This window comes from Dermochelys coriacea, chromosome 11 (genome assembly GCF_009764565.3).
Source record: "Dermochelys coriacea isolate rDerCor1 chromosome 11, rDerCor1.pri.v4, whole genome shotgun sequence".
In the NCBI taxonomy this organism is placed as follows: Eukaryota; Metazoa; Chordata; order Testudines; family Dermochelyidae; genus Dermochelys; species Dermochelys coriacea.
The window spans coordinates 19,237,691-19,264,988 of NC_050078.2; the positions used below are offsets into that span (position 1 = coordinate 19,237,691).

Consider the following 27,298-nt stretch of genomic DNA (forward strand, 5'->3'; position numbering starts at 1 on the left):
GACATTTAACAAATTTTTATTTATTTAATAGGAAAAACAGAATTGTAAAAATCTGCATCATAAAATCTCACTAACAGATACTAGAGAAGAATGGTGCAAATTTCCCCACTGTTAAAAAAGCATCTGGATAGCTCCATGCCGAAGAGATCTCATGTTGCCTTACTTTGCCTTGTTTGGAAGAAGGCCATTTAAAAAAAAAAACCCACAGAAACATTATATAAATGTGTCACTTATATAAAACCACATTTCAGGAATGCTGAATATCTATGAAGAATCAGGTATTACTAAGAGTACTGCTCCACAATAAAGTGTTCATACAAATTTAAGAATTTAGCTATCCAGCGAGTATTGCAACAATGTACAAAGAATGCATTTCCAACATTAACAAATTAAGTCCTACTATGGTACATTACAACCCCTAGTCTTCCAGCTGATAGTTGGGGTTAACTACCAGGTACGGGTCTTCATCAAAGCTCTCTCCTTCTGCGGAGCCTTTTAGGCCAGTGTGGGTGAGTTCTATTAGAATGTGGTCCTGAAACAGACACAAAAATCCTTATTCACACAAAGGCTTAATGCCGTAATATTGAACACACTTATTTTTCAAAGATAATTCTAATGCAGTAAGTTTTTTAAATAAAAAGTCAACTCCCTTTTGCACTTCTCTTCCATCACCTCCCTTCTGCATGTTTCTATCTTAAGAACTTATATGGTACCCCCATTGCTATGATATCCAAGTGCAGATGCAGTAACTGAGACACAGATTTCAATAGGAGTCTGATGCCTAAACACTTTTGGGGATCTGGGTCTAGGCAACTTGCCAAGAGTCAGAAGATGATTGTGGTGGAGCAGGGAATTAAATCCAGATCTCCCATAGCCTAGTGCTCCAACAACTGGATCAGCCTTCCTCCCAAGGAAGTGGTTCACTACTTCTTTTACCCCTTTAATCTTGCATACCCTTCCTTATTTCACCTAAAAGAAAAGGAGTACTTGTGGCACCTTAGAGACTAACAAATTTATTAGAGCATAAGCTTTCGTGAGCTACAGCTCACTTCATCGGATGCATTCAAATGCATCCGATGAAGTGAGCTGTAGCTCACGAAAGCTTATGCTCTAATAAATTTGTTAGTCTCTAAGGTGCCACAAGTACTCCTTTTCTTTTTGCGAATACAGACTAACACGGCTGCTACTCTGAAACCTGTTATTTCACCTAGTCCTCATGCTACCAGACTCCATTGTCTCCTTCTCTCCCCACTCTTCCATTGTACACTTGTCTGCTTCAATTCTCCCCTGCAGAAAAACAGATTTCACAGGCTCTCTTCTGGTAGTTTTTCCTGTTCTTTTGCCTCTTAGAGCAGCTGACCCTTCTTATAGGCAGGGCAGGTAGCACCACCTATTATTAAAAGTTGCTCAATACTTTCCTTTATAAGAATGTTTTAAATTGTTTATAACATTATCAAGCCTTAGCCATCTAAGCTGAAATTTTCCATGCTGGGTATGTCTCAGATGAATTTTTATTTTGAAAATTTCAGCCAAAATGGTTCAGCTACTCCCAAAAATGTGATTGGGGGGGAAAAATTGGTTTATTCACGTAAAACGTTTTAGTGACCTTTTCTTTGAACAGTTCTTGTGCCTCATACTTTGGAGTAGGGACTTGAAATTTAGGTGCTAGGGATGTGTGCTTTGCTATCCCTAGGAAAATCTGCCCAAAATTTGACCAAGTTATATATTGGGGGGGGGCGGGGAGAAGGAGAGAGAACAAGGGGAGGGGCGGATAAATTCATAATTCACACATGCTCAGTAAAAAGACTTTGATTTTAGCAGCTAAAATCTCCAAAGTTTCCATCTTCTGAGGACAGCTCATACATATGCCTGGACTGCACGTGCGCCATCCTCACAGAGCAACTAAGCATGCTCCATCCGGTCCGGGGCTACAGGGTCAAAACAGAACTTTCCCTGTAATGGCTGCTCCAAGCGGAGGTGGAGCCAGGCAGTGGAACTGAGGGCAAAGAGCCTGCCTTTCCAGTAAATTCAATGCCCCCCTTCCTGGTACTTTGGCAGTATGGAGGAGAAAGTCAATTGACTCAAATGCAGAGGAGACAAGAGCCAGACAAGGAACAGTGAAAGGAGCAAATCATGACAAGGAGCCTAGTGGAACTAGGGGTGGGCTGGCAGGTAAGGCGAGAGAAAAACTGACCTGGTATCCGTGGGGAGCCTGGAGTTAGGGGAGACAGATCTGATTAGTCAGAGGAGAACTGGGACTGGGTGGACAAGAGAGAATAGGCCTGGGATGAGAGGCCTGAGAGACACAGACTGAGACTGGGTAAATGGGGAGAACATAACTGGTACCAGGAATCAGGTGTGAGGAATATACTGGACAGGTTGGAGGGGATGGGACAGGAGTCTGTGATGACTAGAGAACACTTCTCTCCAGAGGCTGGAATGGAACCCAAGATTCCAGAGTCTCACCATTTGTTTGATGCTGGGAAATCCCTGAGAAAGCCACTGGCAAAGCGTGCATCTCATCCTTCTCTAATGCTGGTCCACACAGAGGATGACAACCTACTCTCGTTACCAGTTATTCCATTAGCTGAAATGGCTGAGGTCAGGGTGGAAAAACTAATGGTTCCAACTCTGCTGATGAACCTCTTGGGTGTCAATAAGACATTGAAGCCCATTCAGCCACATCTTCACTGCTATTTTTAAGATGTGATATCTAGATTAAAGCCAATATAGATAGGCTTACCTAAACTGGAGTAGTTGTCCAGTTTTGGGGTCCCCCACTACAGAAAGGATGTGGACAAATTGGAAAGAGTCCAGCTGAGGGCAACAAAAATGATTAGGGGGCTGGAGCATATGACTTACGAGGAGAGGCTGAGGGAACTGAGCTAATTTAGTATGCAGAAGAGAAAAGAGTGAGGGGAGATTTGATAGCAGCCTTCAACTACCTGACGGGGGGGTTCCGAAGAGGATGGAGCTAGGCTGTTCTCAGTGGTGGCAGATGAACAAGGAGCAATGGTCTCAAGTTGCAGTGGGGGAGGTATAGGTAAGATATTAGGAAAAACTATTTCACTCGGAGGGTGGTGAAGCACTGGAATGGGTTACCTAGGGAGGCGGTGGAATCTCCATCCTTAGAAGTTAAGGCCCAGCTTGACAAAGCCCTGGCTGGGACGATTTAGTTGGGGCTGGTCCTGCTTTGAGCAGGGGGTTGAACTAGATGACTTCCTCAGGGCTCTTCCAACCCAAATCACCCTTTCAGTTGCAGTGCAGACATGCCCTAAGACACTTTACACTATTCTGACACTGTAAAATTGCCTTGAAGTGGGCAAATTTATCCACTTTAAGAGGCCTCTTTTACACTACCAGAGTAGTGCAAGTGAAAATCAGGCCTGAAATTTGTATACTACCTGCCACCGTTACAAGTGTCCATTTACTGTATTAACACAGCACCACTTCACCCCTCTACAAGTCTCAGTATTAAAGCCAGCTATAGGGATCTAAATCCAATCTAAATCAGATCTTGTTAATCTGGAATCAGGTACAGTGTGAATTTAAAGCAAATTAACTATTCTTGATTAACTCCATTTGTGGACACACTTATTCCAGAATACTGGGTTTGCCTTTTCACAAAGTTTCACTGGTCACTTTTGCCTCAGCTGCTGGGACAAGCTCTTAGCCATTTCAGCTACAAGGATAGTAGACTAGATTGTTGTACGTGGTCAGCTGCTGTATAAAAACACGCTCCAGGCTTGTTCATCTCATGAAGTGGCAGCTATTGGTGGCATTAAGATGAATACCATTTTGTTTTCAAAACCCTGAATATGCTGATGACACTGCTTTGTTGGGTCAGTTTGGTGAATCGCTGCAGATGATGGCTGATCTGATTGGGCACAAAGCAACATGCATTGGCCGCATTATTAATATGGAAAAAACCAAGTCCCTGGCCATTATCAGCCTCCAGCATCTGACTACAAATAGCTCACTATTAAACTGCCTAGTCACGATATTGGAGTAGGTGGCAACTGTCAAATACTCAGGAAGCATTGCAGACCACATGGAAGATATTCACAAGATGCGGATGCTCATAGCAGCAGCAGTTGCCAACATATTCCAGGCCCTTAAATGGTCTCTATGGAGACATTGTGACAACAATGTTTCTACAAAGCTGTGTATCTACAGGCCTACAGTTACACCAACTCTTTTGTATGACAGCGAAATTAGGAATGGGCACTAAGGAAGGCTGAAGAGCACTGGATCAATGTGGTCTTTTCTCATATAGTCTTGGTCAGTTGCTCCATATCAAGTGGCAGGACAAAAATCAGCAATGAGGATATTCATAGCCAAACCCAGCAACTACCTTCATCAGCACTGGTTCAGTTGTGACAGCTTTCTTGGTATGGATATATTATTAGCATGGAAGACTAATAAATTAAAAAGTCCATTTACCATGGAATGCCCCTACATGGTTGGCAATCACATAAGTCACCAAAAATTTCTGTTGGCACAGAGACTGAACAGCCAACCCATTTCTTGCTGGAGATCAATCCAGATGGCACTTGATCTGCAAGGAGGTTACGTCCCTTTAGGATTTGCCTTGAGGATGACTATTTCAAAATAAGAGTGCCTTATACCAAATTAAGTTAATCTATTTAGTCAGGAATAGTTGCCCTCCCAGGGTAGATAAATCCTAAAAACAGTAACTCTTGGCCCTTTAGAATTTACATAGCAAGCCAATTTAGCAGCATTTTTACACTATTTTAAATAGTAGACTTGCCTGCCCCAAACATTGCCATAGTGAGAAGCAGCATTTCTTGCCAAGTGTAGACCAAGCAGTACTTTCTAGTTAGGCTTTTGATTAAAAAACTGACTTCTCAGCATCCCTCTGGCAGCTGTTTTAATACAGAGAGAAAATAGAGTCTAATTTCCAGAGAGCGAGTTACGCCACCATGGCAGAGAAACTCAGGAGTGAGGACTGTGACACTGAGTCAGATAGGGTTAAGCAACTAGCAAGCTAAATGACCTAAATTGAATCTTTAAACACATATTAGAAAAGTATATAAATGGCAACTAGGGCTATTCCTTATAAATAGCTAACAGCCACATAGACTAGAGCTTTGAAATGCAAACCCATTTAGAGAATTAGAAGTAATATTGATTGTGTTAGATGTTAACCATGTAAAGAGACTGTTCATGTCTGTTACTATATCTATTGATTCAGAAATCAAAAGGGAATATTAACATTTAAATAGAACTTTGGTTTGACTATATTTTTCTTTGAAGTTTGTAGTAAACTGTTTCTCAGCTGCTTAATGGATAATTACCTTATGCTGATGAATGCAACTAGTTACCTGTGTATACATAGGAAATAGGTTACTTTAAAGCCACTATTCTTCACCCAAGGAATGCCTGCTGTCAAGAGGCTATTGATGGCTTGCCAGAGAACTATAAAAAGAGCTCTTGGGCCCTGATCCTGTTATCTCAGATTTGCTTAAGCTTCATAAGGGGAAGTTTGAATCGCAAGACTGAGGTCCCCAACTCCAGACTGGGTCACCCCAATATGGGACATTGGACTCTGACCTATGGAACTAATTCTGAAAGAACTCTTTGCAACTCTAAAGCTCACCATCTCTACTATGAAACTAACTTAAGGACTCTATTTATGTCTGTATGTATAATGATCTTTTAACCAAGACTCACTCTCTTCTTTTTTTAATAAACTTTAGTTTAGTTATCAAGAATTGGCTGTAAGCGTGTCTTTGGGCAAGATCTGAAATATTCACTGACCTGATGGGTAATGCGTCTGATCCTTCGGGATTACTGGAACTTTTTATATGATGAATAAGATTTTCAGTAATCCTCATTGTATTTGACTTGGCTGTCTGGGTAGGAGCTCAAGGCTGGGTTGCTTTAAGAAAACTGTATTTCTGGCTTCTGGGTAAACCAGTAAGGTATTGGGGAAGCTATTTTTTTGCTGGCTGGTGAATCTAAGTACCAGAATAACCACCAGTTTGGGGGACTGTCTGTCCCATTCTTTGCAGTTTGCTCTAACTGAGCAATCTCAGTGTGGCCTGCCCTGGAATCCTGATCACAAGACTATTTCAGCTACATGGGCAAAGGGAAGGGGAAAGTTCCATTCCTCGGAATAATTCACATTATTTACTGAATGCCTCAAAGGACACTACAAGAAAAACTGGCCCTAGAAACTGCAGTCCATGAAGAGCTTCAGGGAGTATCACTGCCTGCTATTAACCCCTTCTTGTTTGCAATTCAGCAGGAAAAAGAAAGTCTACTAATACATGGAAAAGGAAAGAATGTAATACCTGAAGCTTACTCACACCCACTCACCCCTTTTCTAGGTCCTTAGCCTGTAATTCTGACATTCCTTCCATGACCGGAGTTTTAACAGAAAGATATCTAGGTATTTATACAGCACCAATTATTGGTGCCTGCGCACAGAGAGATACTGTACGTTCCTAACTTGTCATATATACCAAAAAAAAAAAAAAATGTATAAAGCTAAAAACCCTTTAAAATATCCATGCAATTGCATACATACATAGTGTATAAGTCGATGAATGATTCTCTCTATGATCTTCTTTCTATTTATAAGCTCTTCTTCAGACTCTATTTCTGATTCAATTTCCTTTAAGTACCAATTAATAAGATCACTCTTCTTTAATGAGGAATCATCCTCTTCTGCAAGGAAAAAAGAAACCTAGTTTATTCTAGTTACAATGCCAATCCCCAGATTGCATAAACATACAGCAGCAGGAGGATACTACATCAAACTGTCAAAGAGAAGGCTTAGTATAACATTCACAATGTTGATAAGAGAAACCCAAAATAACCTCTCAGATTATTTGTATCAAGGAGTTTTGATTTTCCAGGAAATGGAGAGGTGTCTGATGACAGATTACATGTCAGAATCACACTGGAGTCACATTTAGACTGAGAATTGAAGCTCTCATTTCTACCCATCCATGCAGCTCACAAACTAAATAAGCTGTCTGGCAAAAAACATCAGCTTGAAGATTCAAAAGGTAAGAAGCAGTGGCAAGCAGCGCTGTCCAGTTTCCTCAAAAGTAAAGCCAACGAAATGAAAGCATTACTGTTCTGCCCAAAAAGGAAGAAACTAGTGTCTACTGTAATAACTGCACATTCTGTCTACCTATTAGTACTTTTGCAGCTTTAACTGGATATTGCAGTCTTCATTTCCAATCTTAATTTTTTCTGTAGGATTGCTATATTGTCAAACAGCTGCCATGTTTCACTCCAGCAGTGACCTCATTTCAGCTGACACATTGTGATCCACTGTGCTGTGAAAAAGGGCCTCCCTCCCAATTCATTAAAGACAAACCATGCAGCCCTTCTCCCAACTTTCAAATCAACACTCTTTGGTTTAGCTGACTGTGTATTAATGAACCCAAAGTCTAACCTAAGAAAAAAGTTTCCTCATGAGATTTGTGTGAACTTGGTTTCTGAATAGGTTGTACTGTCTGTCAGATATTCTTCTTGTGTCCTTTTAGCACAATCATAGGTTTCTCCAACATTGGGCACATAATATGGCTTGGTCTGTAGCCCTGGTGAGATCTTCCATGATGCACGGTTCATCCAAAAGTTGGCAGACCAACAAATGGTTGGTTTCACTGGAGTCACATGTGTCTGGATCATTAGCATATTCCCACTTCTGACCTTCCAGCTCTTGTTTAAAATAGCTTCCGAACATCTCCAGGTCTATCAATCTTTCTCTGTACCTGCGGGAAGGTGTTCAGCAACATCAATGTGCATTTTGACATCCTTGTTGAGTATTTTGAGCTGTGTGCGCTACATTTCCAGTCGCGTAGCTGTTGCTGATTTTTTAAAGCAGTTCCGTTGCTCCTAGGGAGGTCATGTATCAAAATGTATCAGATGTCTGGTATCTTCAACCTGTCATAATCATTTAATTTTGCTTGTGACTACTCTCCTGGTGGAGCAACTCCAGTAAGCACATAAAGGCTGCTCATGTTTGTTGGTTTTAGACACCTTGTGATGTAGCAGCAGCTGTCATTCAGTACAGGATCCAGCTGCTTTGTGTGAGTATCTTTTCCACACCAGACTTGTGTATTTGGCCCTCAAATAGTGAAGTGGAAGTGCAGTGGCACTTGGATTCAAAATGGGGAACCATCCCCGCAATTAGCAATCTTTCTGGGCACTAATTTTGCCTTCTCCACCTGTGCCTTGAAGGAGAAAATGCGGCTTAGCATCACTCCACAGTAGACAGGATTCCAGCAGTGGGCAAGTGATATCCCATTCCTGATGATGCTGAGTTGTCTACTGGCCTCACAATTCCAAAAATTGAAGAGAAGGACTTACATTTTGGCTGCGCTGGTGTGCACTCGATTCTCGGTGTAACAGACAGAGCCCAGACAGTGCTGATGTTTGCGTAGCTTTGATCTGGGCAAGAGCCATGGCTTGGGCAGAAACACCTAGGTCATTGGCAAGATAAAAATTGCTTTTGCCAGTTGATCCAGAGGTGGTGCTAGCCTATTGGGGGCCTTAAGCAGATGCATTTTTGCTCCCCACAACACATAATAAAAAAGCTAATAGCCCTTGAGCTGCTCGGGCCCTAAGCAACTGCTCAGTCTGCTTATGCCTAGCACCAGCTCTGAGTTGATCATTCACATAGATGCTGAGAAGTATTGTACATCAGTTGTACAAGTTGGTGACCTTTCATCATGTTGTATATTTTAGTGAGGAGACTTCAGTGATTTACTGTGTCATATGCTGCTGGTCGATGCTATGTTTGTTGACCCTGTTACCATACCATTTTCAAAGCCATCTTCAATGTATCGAGTGATGTTCAGCATTTGACAGGTGCATGACTTGCCTGGGCAGAATCTAGCTTGCTCTAGGGTTAGATCCTTTTCAACAAGTTGTGACAGGCAGTGTAGGATGAGATGCTCTTACCGTTTGGGAGATGACATAGTAGTGATATAGATCCTAAGTTCTTAAGCTCCACTGTATCCTTCCCCAGCTTCAGGAGTGCCACAACACACGCTTGTTGCCAGATCTTGGATACTTCGTATGTGTCTGAGCAACCTAATTAACCAGTTCTTTATTGCTCATCCAAAGCATTTGATTTGTTCAGTATGAACGCTGACTAGGCCAACAGCTTTGCCATTCTTAAGGGCGTTAATTCCAGAGGTTAATTCAGTATACAAAAGTCTCCTGCTCTTCTTGCCACTTAAGCTGCATCTTAGGTTGTTTGTTCAGTGCCCTACCGTTTTCTAGGAGACACTTCTTTGCCTTCCTCGGGTGGTTATGCTTTCTTCCTGCCGTGGGTCATGTCCATACTCTCAGTGAGATTCTGCCTTTACTGCTGTTTTTCCTTCTTTAGGGCAGAGACCAGTTCTTTGCCAGTTGCAATGATATCCTCAGTGAATGGGTCTTCTTTGAACTTCTGCTTTTATTTTGTGTACCGATCCGATAACTCAGATGTTAGTCCTGGCAATAAATTTGTTCTGCAGTCTCACGAAGTATGCTTCAACATACTGCATTGACAAACTGTTTGTAATTTTCTAGTATTGGTTCGATCTTTCTAATAAAGAAAGAGTGTTGAGGTCACTAGGGAAGCCCTTTCATTCTGCTGTCTTAAAATTAAAGTCATGCTGGAATGATACTGAATTTGGCATTATGGCTTCATTGATCTGAATGGCAGTGGGCCAATGCTGCGTATGTGGAATCGGACCCAAACTAAGTTTGTTACATGAACCAGCTATGTCGTTGCTGACAAATGCCAGACCAGAGTTGTAGCCCTGCACTACAATATAACTAAAGAGCACCTGTGATGATGTAGCCCATTCACTTTACAGTTTTTAAATTAGTTCTTACCTTCTTCTGCTTTCCTGAGGTGCAGCACAATGAGGTTAGAGATTCGGCGGTATTCAGAGAAGCCAAGTTTCATGGAAGCTTTTAGGGCTGCATCTTTGTTTGCATCCTCAGAGTGGTCACTGATCCCATTCACAAGGCCGTTGCCACCTGCTGGAGCATCTGCACCATCTGCATCAACAATTTTTATGAATAAAGTTTAATTAGCATCATTACGCTGATCTGGAAGCTGAAGCAGTGTGACTTTCCCAAGATCACAGCAAGACAGTGGCAGAATTAATACAATCCCCTACTCAAGCCACAAGAGCATGAGAAAGTAGGGACAAAGGGTGAAGCAGGAAACAAAAGAACAGATGCACTGTGTCAAACAATTAAGCACTAAACGTTGGAAGGTCCATCCTCTCATTCACAAGCAAAGCCAGAAACTGTCAGCGGGTGACTTACCATTGACTCCATCTTCAGCCTCCTGATCCTCCATTTGCTGTTCGTCATCTTGGTCTAAATTGACATCTGGAGTCTCAACTCTGATGATAGATTTGTTTAATAACCTGAATGCTTCCTTCACATGTTTTGGATGAACCTGGGAGAGATTTGCAAAATCTATTCACATGTTCAGAACCTAAGAACTGCATTTCAGATTGTGATTCTACCCTGAGAAATGACTAAAAATGGCACTGCAGAGGTCTCCATAGTCACATCTCACTAATCCTACATCAAAAGGAGATTTTTTTTTAATTTTTTTTTTTTGCCAGCCCCAGAAACTCACCCTCAGCTGACAACCAAGGTGGGTTCTTTCTCTCTTATGCAATTGCCATAAACTATAAGGATTCTGCTATAAGGATTCTGAAGGCCAAACTATGCCTCTGAGAGCTTGTGACTTTCAGAAAATTTGCATAGGATTACTGAGGAATAAATAGCCTGCTGATGGTGAGTTTTCAGGGCTGGCAATTAGAAAAGTTTTTGTTCAAACTGAGCCCACATAGAGAACATCGAGACAATGAACACGGAGTCCCACAATGACATTTTTATAAGGTCACTTAATGATTTTTGATGGGACATCGACCCTTAACACGACAAGCAACATTACCTAAATTACAGATAATCCTAATCTTTTCTTAGAAAGTGACACTTTTACTATTCACTAGTGGGATTTTTGCACACTACTAGAACAATAAAAATTTAAAAACTCGCTTCTTTCACTTTCAGGTTTCCAATAAACCAACACAATCCTGTGATGTTTGACTGGAAACAGTATTCAAGAATGTTTATAATTGAAGTGTGTTCCCCTTGGAACCAGGAAGAAGTTAACTAGAATCATCTTCACTGGCCCAACTACAGGCTGCAAGGTTTGTTTTTAAAATACTAAATTTAGCCAAAATCTGACCTGACAAGCATCTTTAGAACGTAACTAGCAGACATGTTTTGGATATCGTATCAGTTTAGAACAAAATGCGTCAAATTCAAACAGTAATTGGTAAAATCGTGTTAAATCTATATTCACACTGAAGCAGATGGGTTTTTAAACTGGGATTAGATTATGAAAAAAAATGTAGTGAAGTTTTTCCAAATCCCACCCATTCAGTAGATCTGAACAACTGCAAAAATATCATCATGCATGTTCTCCGGGTTCCCTAGCCTTGGCTCCCCCTCACTGAGTTCAAATACACAAACAGGCTCTGCTGGGCTCCTTATACTTGGCAATCCGTCAGTGAGGCTTAGATGCCCTGCTGGGTGGCTCCTTCTTGAATGGGGGTGGAAGAGAGTGGCAACATCAATCACAAAGCCAATGGAGCTGTACCTCAGTATATTGTGTAGATCTTCATAATATTATCCTTCTCCTTCCTTACATGTTTTGATGAGCAGTGAACATTTATATTAATATTGCCAAGCATATGAATTAATATCCAAATCGGTCAGATCACATACATCTCAGTTAACTTTGAAAATGTGAGCCACAGTGTACCTCTACCCACCCCCACCCACCACCATATCATCTAGAGATTTTTTAAATATGGGAGAACAAGGCAGCAGCATGAAAGAGGAGCCGACATGCCATACAACTGAGTACTGGGCTGAATCAGAGACCTTATTTTAAGCTGGGGAAGAAAATGGCCAGGAAAAAGTAAATTCAGAGTCTCACTGTCCAGTTTCAAGACCAAAATGCTAATTGCCTTTATGTAGCCGTTTAAAAAAAATTTGTTAAAGCTATGTGTTACCTCATCACAACAGTGCATTCGGGCCATAGCTTCAGACAGTCGAATCATGCTCTCCAGTTGTCGTACTGTGATTCTCCAGGATGACTTTATAACTCCAGAGCCATCCCGTTGACGTAATCGTTTATACTGCTCAACTATGAAGTCCTCTGACTCTTTAGAAATCTGATTGAAATAAGATGGTACATTTGTTCATAATGAACTGGCATAAGTATACTGCTTCTATTAGTGGAACTTCTGAAAGTTCCACTGCATATTTCTAAAAGCCACTTTAAAGTTGCAATTTGGATAAACAGCAAAGAACTTGCTTCAGTTATGTTCAAATTTACATTTTTCTATGTGTAGTAATCTTTCAAAACTTTCAAAAAAAGTTGTTCAAGCCACCTGCTTGATTAAACAACGAGTTGCTAAGCTACAAATTACCAGATACTGTTGAGGCAATGATTATTCTCCCACACCTAGAAATATGAATTAAACATAATGAAGCTCTTCATTTGCTTTTGGTACTGACGGACACTCATCTCAAGTTTTTAAAACCCAATCTCAACTGTGCTGTCTGGGGTTCTGGCATTTATAAGGAGAGCAAGTGGATCCAAAATATTCCAAGCTTCCAACCCACACCTTAAATTAACTGCTATACTGTGGGATCAGTTCATTGATTTATTTTCTGTCTGCACAAAGAAAGCATTAAGTAGAGTAACTTCAGTTCCTTAGACCTTTCTGTATTCTAAGATAATATATACAAAGTAAAGTTACCTTTGGTTTAAACTGTCTTGCAAATAGCAGGTACCTTCTGATATCATCTAATGAATAGATACGATCAACAGATTCTTCTATTCTGGAATGCAGATCCACTATGCGCCTGGCAATGGCATAATCCGTAACCTAAGAAGTCATTGCTTTGTTAGATTACTCTCACATAGCAGTGAAGCCATCATCAACTTAATACACAACAGGGACATTGTTCCTTCAGTTCCTGCTCCCCCATTCGTGCCCTTCATGACAGCTACTTTTTCCAGAAGCAAAACTATCAAAACTCTATGCCACAGCACACCACTGGAAACATTAACAGTTTTAAAGAGATGGAAGAGATAGTAAAAAACCCAAATGAGACTGGCCATGACTTTTTGGAACTTTACTTTATGAATAGTGTCTTAGCCAAACCAGCGGTAGACTCTGGAACTTGGCAGTGAGGGAATACTAAATTCTCTTTTCCCTTCATCTCAGACTACTTTTTGTGTATTCGATCAACTCAATTCCTGTTAAAAAGTGTCAATCTTAGGGAAGGGTACAAAGAAAGGCATTGCTTTCTACATCTCATTTTCTTATTATTTGTATTATCATAGAGGCTAAGAGCCATAGTCGGTGATAGGAAAATCATCATGGTAGACAGGCTACAAAAAGCAAAAAGACTGCAAATTCTATAGGGTATAAGGCTGTCTGAGATAACATAAAAGATGGATAGACAGACTGACAGGGGAGTACAAGGAAACAGATACTACAGCTTACCATATTATCACCACACCAAGACAAATACCATGTGGATTATTGGCAGCAGTCATAGCTTCAGTGACCAGCCAAAGCACAAGTTAAATCAAACTACTAAAAATTTTAAAAGGTCAACATCTTAATAAGCATAATTTGTACAGTTGATTTGTATTTCTAGCCTTGTAATTCTGTAGAATGCAGAGAGAGAGAGTGTCCGAAGAAAAGGCTACTGACAGCTACTGCCCCTGCACTTACCTCATTACATTCATCCACAAGAATGAAGAAGAGATCAAATCTGGACATGATGGGAGCTGACAGATTTATGTTCTGTTTCAGAGATTTTGATCTGTCATAACGCCCACCAACTGGGTTTGCTGCAGCCAAAATGGAGGTCCTGGCATTCAGAGTAGCCTGACAATGAAAGAAGAAAAAAATTACCAAAGCTTTAATGTGTGACACGTCAGTGTCCCTTGCTAAAGGAACACAACAAGTTATGGCTTCTCTTCGAACTGGTAGGTATAGAATTTATCCATCTGTCTGCTAATGCAGCCACATACTTTGCAATATCCCCATTGATTTAGAGGGAACCACAACTGACAGCAGAAGCACAACAAAAACAGAGGAAATTAGCCAAAACTCTTTTGTGGCATAACTAGTACTTTTCCCTGATAAAATGATTACCTTTAATGTGAACTATATAACAGTTAAGATAGTAGTATCTGAAATATTGCAGCAGGCACTTTTTAATTATTATATAAAGCTCAATGCATTCAGGATAGGTTTCTTAATTTTACAGATAGGGGAAAGTGAGGCTCAGGAAGGCTAAGTAACCTTTAATTACACATATATATGTTACAAATACACAGATACGCATGCACACTCTGCAAGGAATGGTGCAAGTTACCTTAACTCCTGCTTTTGTTATGGATATAGTCTGTTGCTCCATTGCTTCATGAATGGCAACTTGATCTCGTATATCCATTTTGTCAAATTCATCAATGCAACAAACCCCCTAAAACAAGAGTATAGAATAAGATCATCCAACTTCTACAGCAGCTAGACCAGAAAAGACAAAACTTTTGCAAAACTGTATAAAAAGTGAATCAAAACAACACAGGGAATTACTTCTTAAATGCCACTTCATATTTTAGTTAGTGGACTTACATTATCTGCCAACATCAGGGCTCCTGCTTCGATGACAAATTCATGAGACTCCTCATCTTTCACTACAGCGGCTGTTAGACCAGCAGCACTGGAGGCTTTCCCACTGGTGTACACAGCACGGGGACTGAACTCCTCTATATGTCTGTTGGAGAGGTACCAATAAGTGATTAGTCTGCACCAACTATCCACTTTTGTTAGAAATGTTGCAAGAGGTGCGGATACAAGAACTTTTACACAGTGATGCCTTCTACCTCTCAATCAGGCCAAAACAGTACCTATTCTGTTCTTTAAAAACAAGAAGATAAAACTAATAAATTCAAATAAATATATAGTCTCACTAGAAGTTTTTTTATTAAAGCTAATGCTAAAGTTATCTAATACACAGGATCAAGAAAGTGTGTCTATATATCAAAGTATAAAGTTTGGTTTAAAAGTCATAAAATGCATATAGTACATAATCTGCAATATCCCAAATTTAGGTTAATAAATTTAACAATACAGTTTAGATATTAGCATCCAAATATTTAGGTACATCTCTCAAACATTATACTAAGAGTAGCTTGCGGAAAGCAAATATAGCAGTGAGTGTAGATTATCCCTCAGTAATTGAGAATTTAGGATAGGCTGTTCCTTACTAAACAATCCACACAGTTACTTTCCCCGACATGTTCCGAGTGCTATGCCTCTAAAAATACCTACTGGACCTCAGAAGTAAAGTATACAAATCTTACAGGTGGAGGGAAAAAACACAGGTATGCTTAACAACTGGTCAAAGGCCTCATTGCAAGTCAGTGTAGAGCTGGAATTAGAATTTAATTCTTCCTATTCCAAAATCTATGCTCATTCCTCTAAACTATGCTGTGAGTGGAAACCCCATAAAAATAATGCATCATGGCATATCTGATGTTTTAATTTACCAAATATTAAAACAATGAATGCACTTATTTTCTAAAAATGGGTATATGAACTATGGTACTATTATTTCTGCTGTAAAGGGAAATAAAAATATACCGCATTTATTACTCAAATTCTGTCAAAAGCAACACTTGTTACCAGATTTGTCAAGCACCAGTTCATTTTTGGTATCTAATGTCATCATCATCACATTGTTCATATGGTGTAGCCAACAGAGTTTATTGTTTGCTTCTGTATGTCAAAAATACTCCATGATGTTTGCATGGTTCTGGAAACAGATGCTCAGATAACTTATTCCTCTTTACCTGACTTAAGGCTGAACAAATATGCTGCACAGATATGCCTCAAGTATGGCTTGACTCAAAGTTGTTGTTTTTTTTACTCTCTGGGATACAGTAAAACCTGAAGGAGGAGCCTTACAAGATTAACTCAACTACTTGCCAGTGCTCCTTAAAGTTCTTGAATACACATATCAAAGTACTAGCTTAGGAGGCAAATGCATTGCCTTCCCATAGTCATTAAGTTCTTTACAACTTTCTCCAACATACACTCCTAGCTCTGGTTACAACAGGCAACATTTAAGTGCTGGATTTTAAAGAGATGCTTACTTGAGAAACTGACTCTTGGCTGTACTTGGATCCCCAACAATGCAAACGTTGATGTCCCCACGCAATGAAGTGCCTTCTGCAGTTGTCTTAGGAACTCCTCCAAAGAGCATCAGTAGAATCCCTCGTTTCACTTCATCATTACCTGCCCCATAAAGAGAAGTTCTAGTGAAGGCCCATAATGGAGCTTTGGGATGTTAAACTTTGTGTAGATAAAAATTCAGCCCAATGGAATTTTAAAATCTCATGTCTTTGAACAACATGCACTGGAAACGGCATTTATATGCTTGATGCAATTTCACCATAGAGCAAATTACAAGGAAGATGATTTCCTCGGTGCTATAGTGGCCCCAAATCTTTGGGCAGAAATTCAGCTGATCAACTTCTTCAGAAAGACAGGGGGACCTAAGTGAGTTCACAAGCAATTATTCTGAGCCAGTGTCAAAATGATTTATTATCAAATTGCAGCTATTGTCTGAACAGTATTTCATACACTCCATTCAGAAGAGAGATGTGAAGTCCTATCCCTTGGCTGTTTTTAAGAGCGTCTATATCAGGCAAATTTGCATCCAATTGCGAGGCTGTAGGGTTTACTGAACAACTAGAAATAAACAAACAGGTCACCCTGTGATGGAAATCACTGTTCTGATTGCATTTCATTCAGAAATATTAAATAAAAAAAACACATCCTCTTACAGAGCACTATAAAAACTAGACAGGAGGATTTGAGTTATTAGTTACATGTCTTCGACCTGTCCCAACACATGACTGAATAGCAGTAGCGGATACTGTCGAGAATACAATCTGCTCACCCTGCCACAACAGCTAGACTCTTACCATGTACAGTAGGGAAGAGGCTGGTACAGAGATTGTGGTAAAGATTTTTATCCTGGCTCATTTCAAACACCTTTTCCCATTCCTTTACAGACATCTGGTTTTTAATGCTCTCTGCAGTCTGTTCCTCATCTCGGAGCTCTTTCCCACCAAACTAAACACAAATTAGAAAGTAATAGTGAGGTAACTTGATACAAATCCAAAGTATAGCAGCTACTGGAGAAGAAAAAAAAAAAAAAGAAAAAGAAAAAGAAAAGAAAAACTACAGGCTTGAAATCACACAAGCTTAGCACGGAAAAAGACAAACAAAGTTTTTGTTCCATGGGGGCTTGTTCAACAGGGAAATCAAAAATTGAGAAATTTAAGTTATGGTTTTTTATTTCCATGGAAAAAGTACATTTGGAACATCCTTTTCTTTTCCAGTAATACTACCGAACCCCTTCACTCCCAAAGCAATGGAGCTACATGCAGCATTTTGCACATAGCAAAAGAGAATTCAGTGGTGAAAAGGGTTTAGGAGTCTGTGCTAAAACTGTCCTTTTAATTCTCTATTGAAATTAATTGCAAATGGAAAGCATATCGCTAATACTAGAGGAAGGATACTTCTGCTTCCAGCAGATTTAGGAAGGATTCAAATGGTCTTTATGCCTATGAAGATGTCAAGTTGCTGGTGGAATTATGCATCATAACTCATGTGATGCTAAAATTTAGCCACAGATAGTTTTTTAAATTTTTTTTAGTTCATTTGTATGTGGGAGCACCCAAAGATCCACAATTTCAAGATCAGGAGCTTGGTTTTGTTCATATCACATTTAAGATGACCTTAAGACACCCAGGATGAGATGTTGGGAGAGACGGGCCAAGATGTATAACTGGATAGAAGGAGATGGATCATTTACCACCACCTTATTTTAAAACTCGACAGTGGGCCAGATAGTTACACCTCTGAAGTACAAGTGCAGGAGGCGGGACTGCTCTCTAGTAACCCCTTCAGGCCCAAGTATGGTACTGCACGCGCTCCCTGCCAGAGTCTGCAAGGCTTGGCTGCCCGCTTGGAACAGGGCAGTCTGTGCTGTAAACTTGGCATCAGTCTCTAAACAGTAAGTAACAAAACAGCAACTCACGTTTCAGCTGTCTCCCCTTTGTCTAAAGGTACAAAAAATGCAACCTTAAAATGTATGTGCTTAGTTGCAGTGGTTAGGGCAAAGCCCTGATGTGAACCTGAGTTCTGGGTTATCCCTGAGGAGTTCCTCCTCTGTCCCATCTCACCCAGCTCTACCCCTGAGCAAAATCAGGCACACCAATCAAAAACCAGCAGGCCGTTTAAGAAGGTCAGTATTTCCTTTTGGCTGTTCTAGGCCTCTGGAGGACTATCTTGTTGGTTTGCTTAAACTGAGTGGATTTTCCTTGGGCAGGGAGTGTCAGGACATTGATGTCTCTCGCAGGGGGCAGAAAAGGTCTGACAAACCCTGTCAAAGTAAGAACATGGGCAGAGAGACTTTGCTACATAAACCAAGATGGAAGAGGAATGTAACAGTTGCAACACATCAGATCCAGGGCAAAAATCATAAACATATATAAATTGAAGCCTAGGAGAGGCAAAAAACCCACCACTCTCTTCAAGCCAGATCTTTAAATCTATTTTCTTTCAATACTTACCCGTGGATTTGTTGGAGCAACATAACATGCTAGGAAGACTAGTTTATAGGACAAATCTCTGACACCCAGAGCACGAAGTCCTCTGATTCCTTCAGTTTCATAACCCTCTGTACCACTGACACGGGAACCAGTTTCTGCACGCACACCTGCCATATGAACAAGAGTCTTAATTTTGTTTCAAGTACGTACACAGGACAGCTTAAGTCACCATTTACAGACAGCAGTGTACCTGGGGTGGATAGCTGAGCTACATCAGGCACAACAATCAGCGATCCTGTGAAGTCACACTTGTCACCAGCCTGGGCTGATTCTACCGCTTCAGCACGCAGGATAACTTCTACGCTGCGAGGAATGCTTCCCCGCGGCAGTTCAGCCTGCGTTTCCTGAATGCGAACCTGAGGAGGAAGAGAATAGTAAATTCTCTGCCGAAACTGACAAGTTACTTTAAATTGTTAAAAATGGATTTCTAAACTTCTGATATCTAATATGTGGCATTTGCCCTCTGGAAGCTTCATTCATAACAAAATCATGCCACTTCCTTTTAAATAAAAAAAAGGTTATTATTTAAATATGTCCTACTGGAACAGAGGATTAAGGATGCTGGAAAAATTGGATAGCGTGCAAAAGAGAGTCACAAAAATTATTTGAGGGCTGGGGAAAATGCCTTGCAGTGACAGACAAAGAGATCAATCTTTTCCTTCCTCAACAGGAGTGCATAAATTAATTTAGGCCCGATCTATACAGTAAACATTGTAAAAAAGGAGGGTGTATTGATTTAAAAAAAAAATCAAGGCAATTTAAGATGCCAAGTAGAAAGCCTCAATTCAGGTAGATTTTAATCAACTTTTCCATTTGTACTTCAGTCATTTTCTAAAGAAAGAAAGTATTCACATTGGTTAATATAATCATTAGAAAATCATGTTGATTTACAACTAAATAGAATCATAGAATCATAGAATATCAGGGTTGGAAGGGACCCCAGAAGGTCATCTAGTCCAACCCCCTGCTCAAAGCAGGACCAAGTCCCAGTTAAATCATCCCAGCCAGGGCTTTGTCAAGCCTGACCTTAAAAACCTCTAAGGAAGGAGATTCTACCACCTCCCTAGGTAACGCATTCCAGTGTTTCACCACCCTCTTAGTGAAAAAGTTTTTCCTAATATCCAATCTAAACCTCCCCCATTGCAACTTGAGACCATTACTCCTCGTTCTGTCATCTGCTACCATTGAGAACAGTCTAGAGCCATCCTCTTTGAAACCCCCTTTCAGGTAGTTGAAAGCAGCTATCAAATCCCCCCTCATTCTTCTCTTCTGCAGACTAAACAATCCCAGCTCCCTCAGCCTCTCCTCATAAGTCATGTGCTCTAGACCCCTAATCATTTTCGTTGCCCTTCGTTGTACTCTTTCCAATTTATCCACATCCTTCCTGTAGTGTGGGGCCCAAAACTGGACACAGTACTCCAGTAAATAGAGCCTTTACACTAGATTTGGTACATCTTTTTGCTTCCGGAGGGTACATTATAACAATATACATTGGTTTAAGCAACTAAATAGCTTAATATTTTCAGATTCTTATTAATGTGCATTTTTAGTATGTTTGAAAATGATGAATGATATATTGCTTATTTATTAGATAATTTTTTGTTCATGATGTGTGTCATTCCAGTAGCTGGAATGTAATCAAAACACAAAAACAGCATATTTATTTTTCATTTAAAAATATTTTGAGAGACTATGTAGCCCTTAACATATTTTGTATTAAATTCTGATTATAAATACGTTTACTTTTTAAAAGGAAACATTTAAACAACTTTTTAAAAAATCTTTTTAAAAATACATTTTATTTTTCAAAAATCACCAATTTTTATGCAACCTGGTAACAAAACAAAAAAAATTTAAGTTCAAAATAGCACTCTCATGAATCAAGTTTTAAAAAAAATAAGTATTTCAGCATAGAAAGAGACAAAGGCTATTGTTTTTTAAAAGCCTGATAAAATGGGTTGGCTTTGCTCATCTGAACCAGTCCATATTAAATATAACTCAGTCATAACCAAAGTTAATAACTGTTAAACTCTGTTGTAGGTGGATAGAAAAAAACCACAACAGTATATTTGTATATCTTACCTTGCTTATTATGGGAAACTGACATTGAAGCTCTCCTGCCTTAAAATTTGTGTGTTTTATTTATAGAAGAATAAAGCATCTCAAGTCTGAAAATTGCTTTAGTCCCACCAATAACTTCAAACACTTTTAAAAATACATCTTCTGAAGACAGAAAGCAGCCACCTATAAGTTCCAGTGCCTTGTGTTAGAACTGCAAAATATCTTACTCCATGTAATCAAGATTAAATGTGGACTAGTGGCAGTAGCACCTTCTAAATATGCAGAAATCATTAACTCATGCACCCAAAGTTCTAGGGAAGCCATGTAAATACCTTTTGAAAGTCAACAAATCTTGATTTGTTTGTGTCCAGCAGGAATCTCCTTCTATTGGCACAGACCGGATTTCTGCAGATGTTTGGCTGTGTATATTTAAATTGCTGCTCCACATCTTTTATCACTGTCTGACAGTCTAGACACAGGAAGGTTCCACTTACAAGCTCTGGATGAACTGGATGGGTACGTACCACCTGTCCACTAATACGCATCAATGAGCCAATTCTGGCTGATGTCAACTCTCGAATCCTGTTAAAAATATCAGATTAATAGCCATTCAATTCCTAGGTGACTTGGCATTCCGCAGTTTTATACCCCATTTCAGCAAAGTACTTAAGCACTTAAGATAAATATGTGCTTAAGTTCTAAGTAGTACAATGGAATCTAAACACATGCTTAAGTGCTTTACTTAACTGGGGTCACGAAGAGCTCATGAAAGCTTATGCTCTAATAAATTTGTTAGTCTCTAAGGTGCCACAAGTACTCCTTTTCTTTTTGCGAATACAGACTAACACGGCTGTTACTCTGAAAGAAGAGCATTCAGTACCACACCAACGTAATTCTAGAACAAACACGTTACTGCCGATATCATGCTTAGCATTAATGCAAGTTGCTCATTTACTTTGTGTTTCTAAAATTATCTGTGATAAAGAACATAATCTGGATGATTTCTAAAGTTTAAGTCAGCATTACAAATGTATGAGAGATGTGTTTTAAAAAAAAACGTTTTAAACTGATTTAAAAATAGACAAGTCTCAGAACGCTTGTCTATTTACAAGCGAAGGAGGGCTTGGAAAATATTTCTGTGGAAGACTAGATGTTTTTCTAAAAGATATGCTCTAGGAATTATTTTGGGGAAGTTATTTGGCCTGTGTTACACAGGACATCAGACTAGATGATCACAATGGTTCCTTTCTGGCTTTGGAATCTATTAATTTATTCAAATTTTTATTGCTCCATCCTGTGTTTATTGTTGTCAGATCCTCTTTATACTACATCCGCTTAGTCCAGCTCGATGCATTTCAACTATGAAAAAAATATGTATCTTACTTATGTCTGGTAGGTAGATCTTGGAATGCAACATAGAAGTCTTTGTTTGGAGGAACATTTCCATGGTCTCTGGCAAAAGTCTTCACTGCTCGACACAGATAAGGATAAACTCTGAAATATAGGAAAGAATTTCACATTTTACAGAAATTACACAAAACTCCTTTCCCCTTTAAAACCAGTCAAACGCCTCCTGCATATTTTTGACTTACAGCATGCCAGGACTCATGTAAGCAAGTATAAATACGCCAAATAGGAAATATTGTGATATACCACAATTTTGCTCTTCATTCTAAAAAAGGAGTTTGGGTAAAGCTTATTTCGCTACTAAGGGCACGTCTTCACTTCACGTCTTTAACGTGGCTTGTGTAGTCGCAGCATAGTGCTGGGAGAGAGCTCTCCCAGTGCTATTAAAAAAAACCCCACCTCCATGAGGACAATAGCTTCCTGCACTGGTGCACTATCTACAGTGGCACTTTACAGCGCTGAAACTTGCAGTGCTCAGAGGGGTGTTTTTTCACACCCCTGCACAAAAAAGTTGCAGCACTGTAAAATGCCAGTGTAGACAAGCCCTAAGTCTTCTTAGCCTTAGCATCAAGCTTAGCTTGAAACAAATGTTGAGTCTAGAAAACAGCAACTAGCTCAATAAAGTATTTTCAAAGTAGTGAGTACTGTGATGGGTGGATTCATTTAGTATTTCCATATTGTACATCTAGTTGTACAGCACAAAAGCACGATTGCTTGTTTGCCCCATATTTGGTGATAGTTCTGAACACAGCACCTGAAGTGGGCAGAGCTAGTAATGGGGCCAGTCAGCAGAAAGTTCCGATGTCATGGGGGGGGAAAATGTTTTTCACTGTAATATCCAGGTCATGTTGTCCAGTTCTCAGGTGAACCTTACCTGTAGAACTCCTCCTGGACAGTTGTAGAGAGCTGCTGATTGAACTGCTCCAAATCCACAAAGCTCACAATTAACGTGTTCCTCTCTGGACGGATTAGCTCTTCAGCATCATGCAAGTATTTGATTTCCCCATCACTATTCTGGAATCTGAAAGGGACAGCATTTCAGGAGAAAAGTTTTGCAGTACTGTATATCAAACAGCAACTGAATATAGTTCTTCAGTGCCCTGTGTAAAGGGGATAGGAGAAAAAGGCCATATACCACTAGCATTTGCAAACGTCACTGCCAAATATAAGTTTCCTCCTGCCCCTTTGTCCACTGATCCACAAATGGGAATTTCAATATGAATTAATACAACTGGATCTGTATTTCACATACCTGGTTCCCCAGACAGCATTTTATTTATAGTTTAACAATGACCTGCACAGGTAAAATGTGTTTTCTTTCTTTATGATTGTTACAGATTATATGAGGAATAGCACCATGTGACAGCTTTTGTTTTTGATTGACGACCTTTTGGAGGACTAATCTGAACTTCGAATGTGAAAAATGAAACTTAAGCAACCAAGAAATGAAGGAATCTTCGATCCACTGTACAAAGCTTCATTAACAGCTATTGAACAAATATTCCTGATAATGACTTGGAAGAAAAGCTGTCTCTGGGAAAATTAAAATAACCCAAGGGAGACCCACATTCTTTCTCACAAGTCTTAGAAGCGACTCACCATTCACGACAATGAGATATTATGGAGTGCCAAATTTAAATGCAGTTCAAATCTAGGCCAAAATGATTTTGGCAGTCTTGCTAACAGTAACCTTTGTGTGTGTCACATGTGCATGATCGTACAAGAAACGGAGGATACAAAAGAAAGGCTGATTTCTGTCAAGCGTTAGCATCGTCTGTGCACAGCTATCCAAATGCACAGAGCAAAGCACAAGTGAGTAAGGTACGAGGAAATCTCATATAAGAATTTATTAATTTGTAAGCCCTCTGGGATTATACTTTGCTTTAACAAGGGAATGCTCAAACAGAAGTAAACCAAGAGGGAAGACTCTTCCCCCCCCCCCCGCCCCCAGTCAAACATAATGGACACCAACCAGTTGCAAAGAGAGCGCTTACAAAACAAGCTCAGGTGCGTATGGTTTTAAGGAGGAGAGGCAGCATCAGTGCAGCGAGATGCCGAGAGACTTCAGCCCCCATCAAGCAGTCGCAATGACCCAGGTCTCTTCCGCCCGGCCCCCGATGAGCCAGGACGTTCCACCCCGCAGCGTCCGTGGCTTCCTCAGACCGAGTGAGGGGCGCTGGGGAGGCCTCCGGGCGCGCTGTCGGGGAGACAGGGCTGAGGAGGCTGCAGAACAAGGAAGGCGCCTCTCCCGACGCCGGGTCACAGCCGGGTCGCGCACCTTAGAGCAGCCGCAAGGCCGCCTGCGCGCCGCCCCGTCCCCCGCCAATTCCTCGCGGCTCCGGCAGGGAACATCTCCGCCCTGGGGGGAGAGGGGGCAACAGCAGCGCGTAGGGGCGGGGGAGCAGCCAGGGCAAGGGACCGGCCCTGCTGCCTTCGCCTCGTCACAACCGCCGGGGGGAGGGGGGCAGAGCTGCCGTTGCGCGGGGGCACTTACTCCTCCAGGAAGTCCTGGAACAGCTTCTGGCACTTCTCCGCCACCTCATCGCGGAGCTGCTGGTGCGCGTCCCCGGCCGCGAGGTCCATGGCTCGAGCGCAGCCTTCCCACCTCCACCGGTCCGAAAAGGGCTAGAGGAGCAACTCGCGCGCTGCGGATGGAGCCCCCGTGGCTAGCGGGCCGCACCATCGACCAATCAGCGGCCGCCTCTACCCGCGCCCCGCCTCTTCCGAATGTTCCCCGGCAAGATTTTCGCGCCAAAGCCGACAGGGCCAACAGATAGAAGGCGGTCACGTAAAAGGGGAGGTGGCAATTAAAGGGGACGGTTGCGAGTCGGCGGACGCCAAATGAAGAGACCGCGAAACAATAGCTCAGCCTCTGCCGCGGAACGTGTCTCAGCACCGCAGGCAGCAGCAGCGGCTGCGCATGCGCATTGTTGGCGGTCTCTTTTTTCGGTTGAAGAAAAGGAGGACTTGTGGCACCTTAGAGACTAACAAATGTATTAGAGCATAAGCTTTCGTGAGCTACGGCTCACTTCATCGGATGCATTTGGTGGAAAAAGCAGAGGAGAGATTTATACACACACACAGAGAACATGAAACAAGGGGTTTATCACACACACTGTAAGGAGAGTGATCACTTGAGATAAGCCATCACCCACAGCAGGGGGGGGAAAGGAGGAAAACCTTCCATGGTGACAAGCAAGGTAGGCTAATTCCAGCAGTTAACAAGAATATCAGAGGAACAGTGGGCGGTGGGGTGGGGTGGGGTGGGGGGGGAGAAATACCATGGGGAAATAGTTTTACTTTGTGTAATGACTCATCCATTCCCAGTCTCTATTCAAGCCTAAGTTAATTGTATCCAGTTTGAAAATTAATTCCAATTCAGCAGTCTCTCGTTGGAGTCTGTTTTTGAAGCTTTTTTGTTGAAGGATAGCCACCCTCAGGTCTGTGATCGAGTGACCAGAGAGATTGAAGTGTTCTCCAACTGGTTTTTGAACGTTATAATTCTTGACGTCTGATTTGTGTCCATTCATTCTTTTACGTAGAAACTGTCCAGTGTGACCCATGTACATGGCAGAGGGGCATTGCTGGCACATGATGGCATATATCACATTGGTAGATGCGCAGGTGAAGGAGCCTCTGATAGTGTGGCTAATGTGATTAGGCCCTATGATGGTGTCCCCTGAATAGATATGTGTACACAGTTGGCAACAGGCTTTGTTGCAAGAATAGGTTCCTGGGTTAGTGGTTCTGTTGTGTGGTTGCTGGTGAGTATTTGCTTCAGGTTGGGGGGCTGTCTGTAAGCAAGGACTGGCCTGTCTCCCAAGATCTGTGAGAGTGATGGGTCGTCCTTCAAGGATACTTGAATACATGCCACAAGGGGCCATAACAGTCCAGAAGCCCTCTACACCAACATTCCACACAAAGATGGGCTACAAGCCGTCAGGAACAGTATCCCCGATAATGTCACGGCTAACCAGGTGGCTGAACTTTGTGACTTTGTCCTCACCCATAACTATTTCACATTTGGGGACAATGTATACCTTCAAGTCTTTTCTTTTTGCGAATACAGACTAACACGGCTGCTACTCTGAAACCTTTCTTCGGTTGCTAATCGTTTGAACAGACCCAAGGTCCTCTCCAGTCTGACGTTTCTGTGATTCCAGGCTTGTGAGCTGAGCCGGCGACCAGCAGCACCTGCCGGCCGCAGTTTTCACACTGAGTGCCCCGCAGAACCGCCCTCCCTTCAACTTAAATGAGAATCGCTCAGGTTTGTCCCAGCTGCCCCTCTGTCGTAAAGGCGGCGGCGGCGGCGCCACCGGGCCAAATTTTGGTGGGTGGCGCTGGAACTTCGCGTTGCTTCCCCGGTAAACCCCGCGGCGAACGTGTGCCTGGCTGCAGGCGCCACTGCCAGGGACGGCGCCTCTGGAACAGGCTCTAGGAGGAGCCGCGGAGGCCGCTCGCCAAGGGCCTCGCTCTTCCTCCAGGGGAAGCTACACGGCTTCCCTGCCCGGGCCCAGCCGGGATACGCCGGAATATCCCCACTCACGGGTGTAAACTAGCGTCCGCGGAGCTTCAGGGCTCTACTCAGCTGCATGGTGGGTCAAAGAGCCACAGTAATACATCAGCAGCCCCCCATCAGCTTCCCCCCGACCCCAGCGCCTCCTGCCCACTCGCAGCCGATCAGCTGTTTCAAGGGGTGCAGGAGGCGGGGGATGGGGGCGGGAGAGAGGAGCGGGGGCACTGCAGGCTGAGGGGAGGGGGGGAAGGGATGAAGTGGGGGCCAGGCCTGTGGCAGAGCCGGGGGTTGAGCAGTTAGCACCCCCCCTCCCCCGGCACATTGGAAAGTTGGCGCCTGTAGCTCCAGCCCGGGAGTCTGCGCCTAGGCAAGGAGCCGCTTATTAACTTCTCAAGGGCTGCACATGGCTCCAGAGCCACAGGTTGGCCACCCTGGGCTAGTGTGTGCAAGCGGCTCCCGGACCGGAGTCTCTTCCATCCCTTTTTTTGTTTTTTAAACAAACATGAATTGCATACCAGGGACCCGTGCTCAGT

General features: G+C 41.8%; 1 protein-coding gene across 3 annotated transcripts; it reads right to left on the minus strand.

Moving 5' to 3' along the window:
- Positions 1-27,298, minus strand: MCM6 (minichromosome maintenance complex component 6). Of its 3 annotated transcripts, XM_038421682.2 has the most exons (18): positions 26,344-26,755; positions 24,744-25,189; positions 23,124-23,270; positions 22,226-22,336; positions 21,175-21,424; positions 18,972-19,137; positions 18,743-18,888; positions 17,087-17,237; positions 16,253-16,394; positions 14,730-14,871; positions 14,470-14,577; positions 13,821-13,976; positions 12,834-12,962; positions 12,081-12,242; positions 10,309-10,444; positions 9,868-10,035; positions 6,554-6,693; positions 1-532 (listed from the first exon to the last, which is right to left on the minus strand). In XM_038421682.2, exons 2-18 carry the CDS (start codon positions 24,830-24,832, stop codon positions 419-421), a joined length of 2,457 nt encoding a protein of 818 aa, XP_038277610.1. In that variant the 5' UTR covers positions 24,833-25,189; positions 26,344-26,755; the 3' UTR covers positions 1-418. The 3 variants fall into 3 exon arrangements, with proteins under 3 accessions (XP_038277610.1, XP_043360999.1, XP_038277611.1); XM_043505064.1 differs by lacking the exons at positions 24,744-25,189; positions 26,344-26,755 and adding an exon at positions 27,281-27,298; XM_038421683.2 differs by lacking the exons at positions 24,744-25,189; positions 26,344-26,755 and adding an exon at positions 24,244-24,485.

Excerpts from the sequence above, each read along its gene's own strand:
- MCM6 (XM_038421682.2), bottom strand. The coding sequence starts at position 24,832 with ATGGACCTCGCGGCCGGGGACGCGCACCAGCAGCTCCGCGATGAGGTG. Across the intron at positions 12,963-13,820 it reads TTGTGGATGAATGTAATGAG|GTTACGGATTATGCCATTGC; the intron begins GTAAGTGCAGGG and ends ATGACTTCTTAG. Across the intron at positions 10,036-10,308 it reads GGCTGAAGATGGAGTCAATG|ATGGTGCAGATGCTCCAGCA; the intron begins GTAAGTCACCCG and ends TTGTTGATGCAG.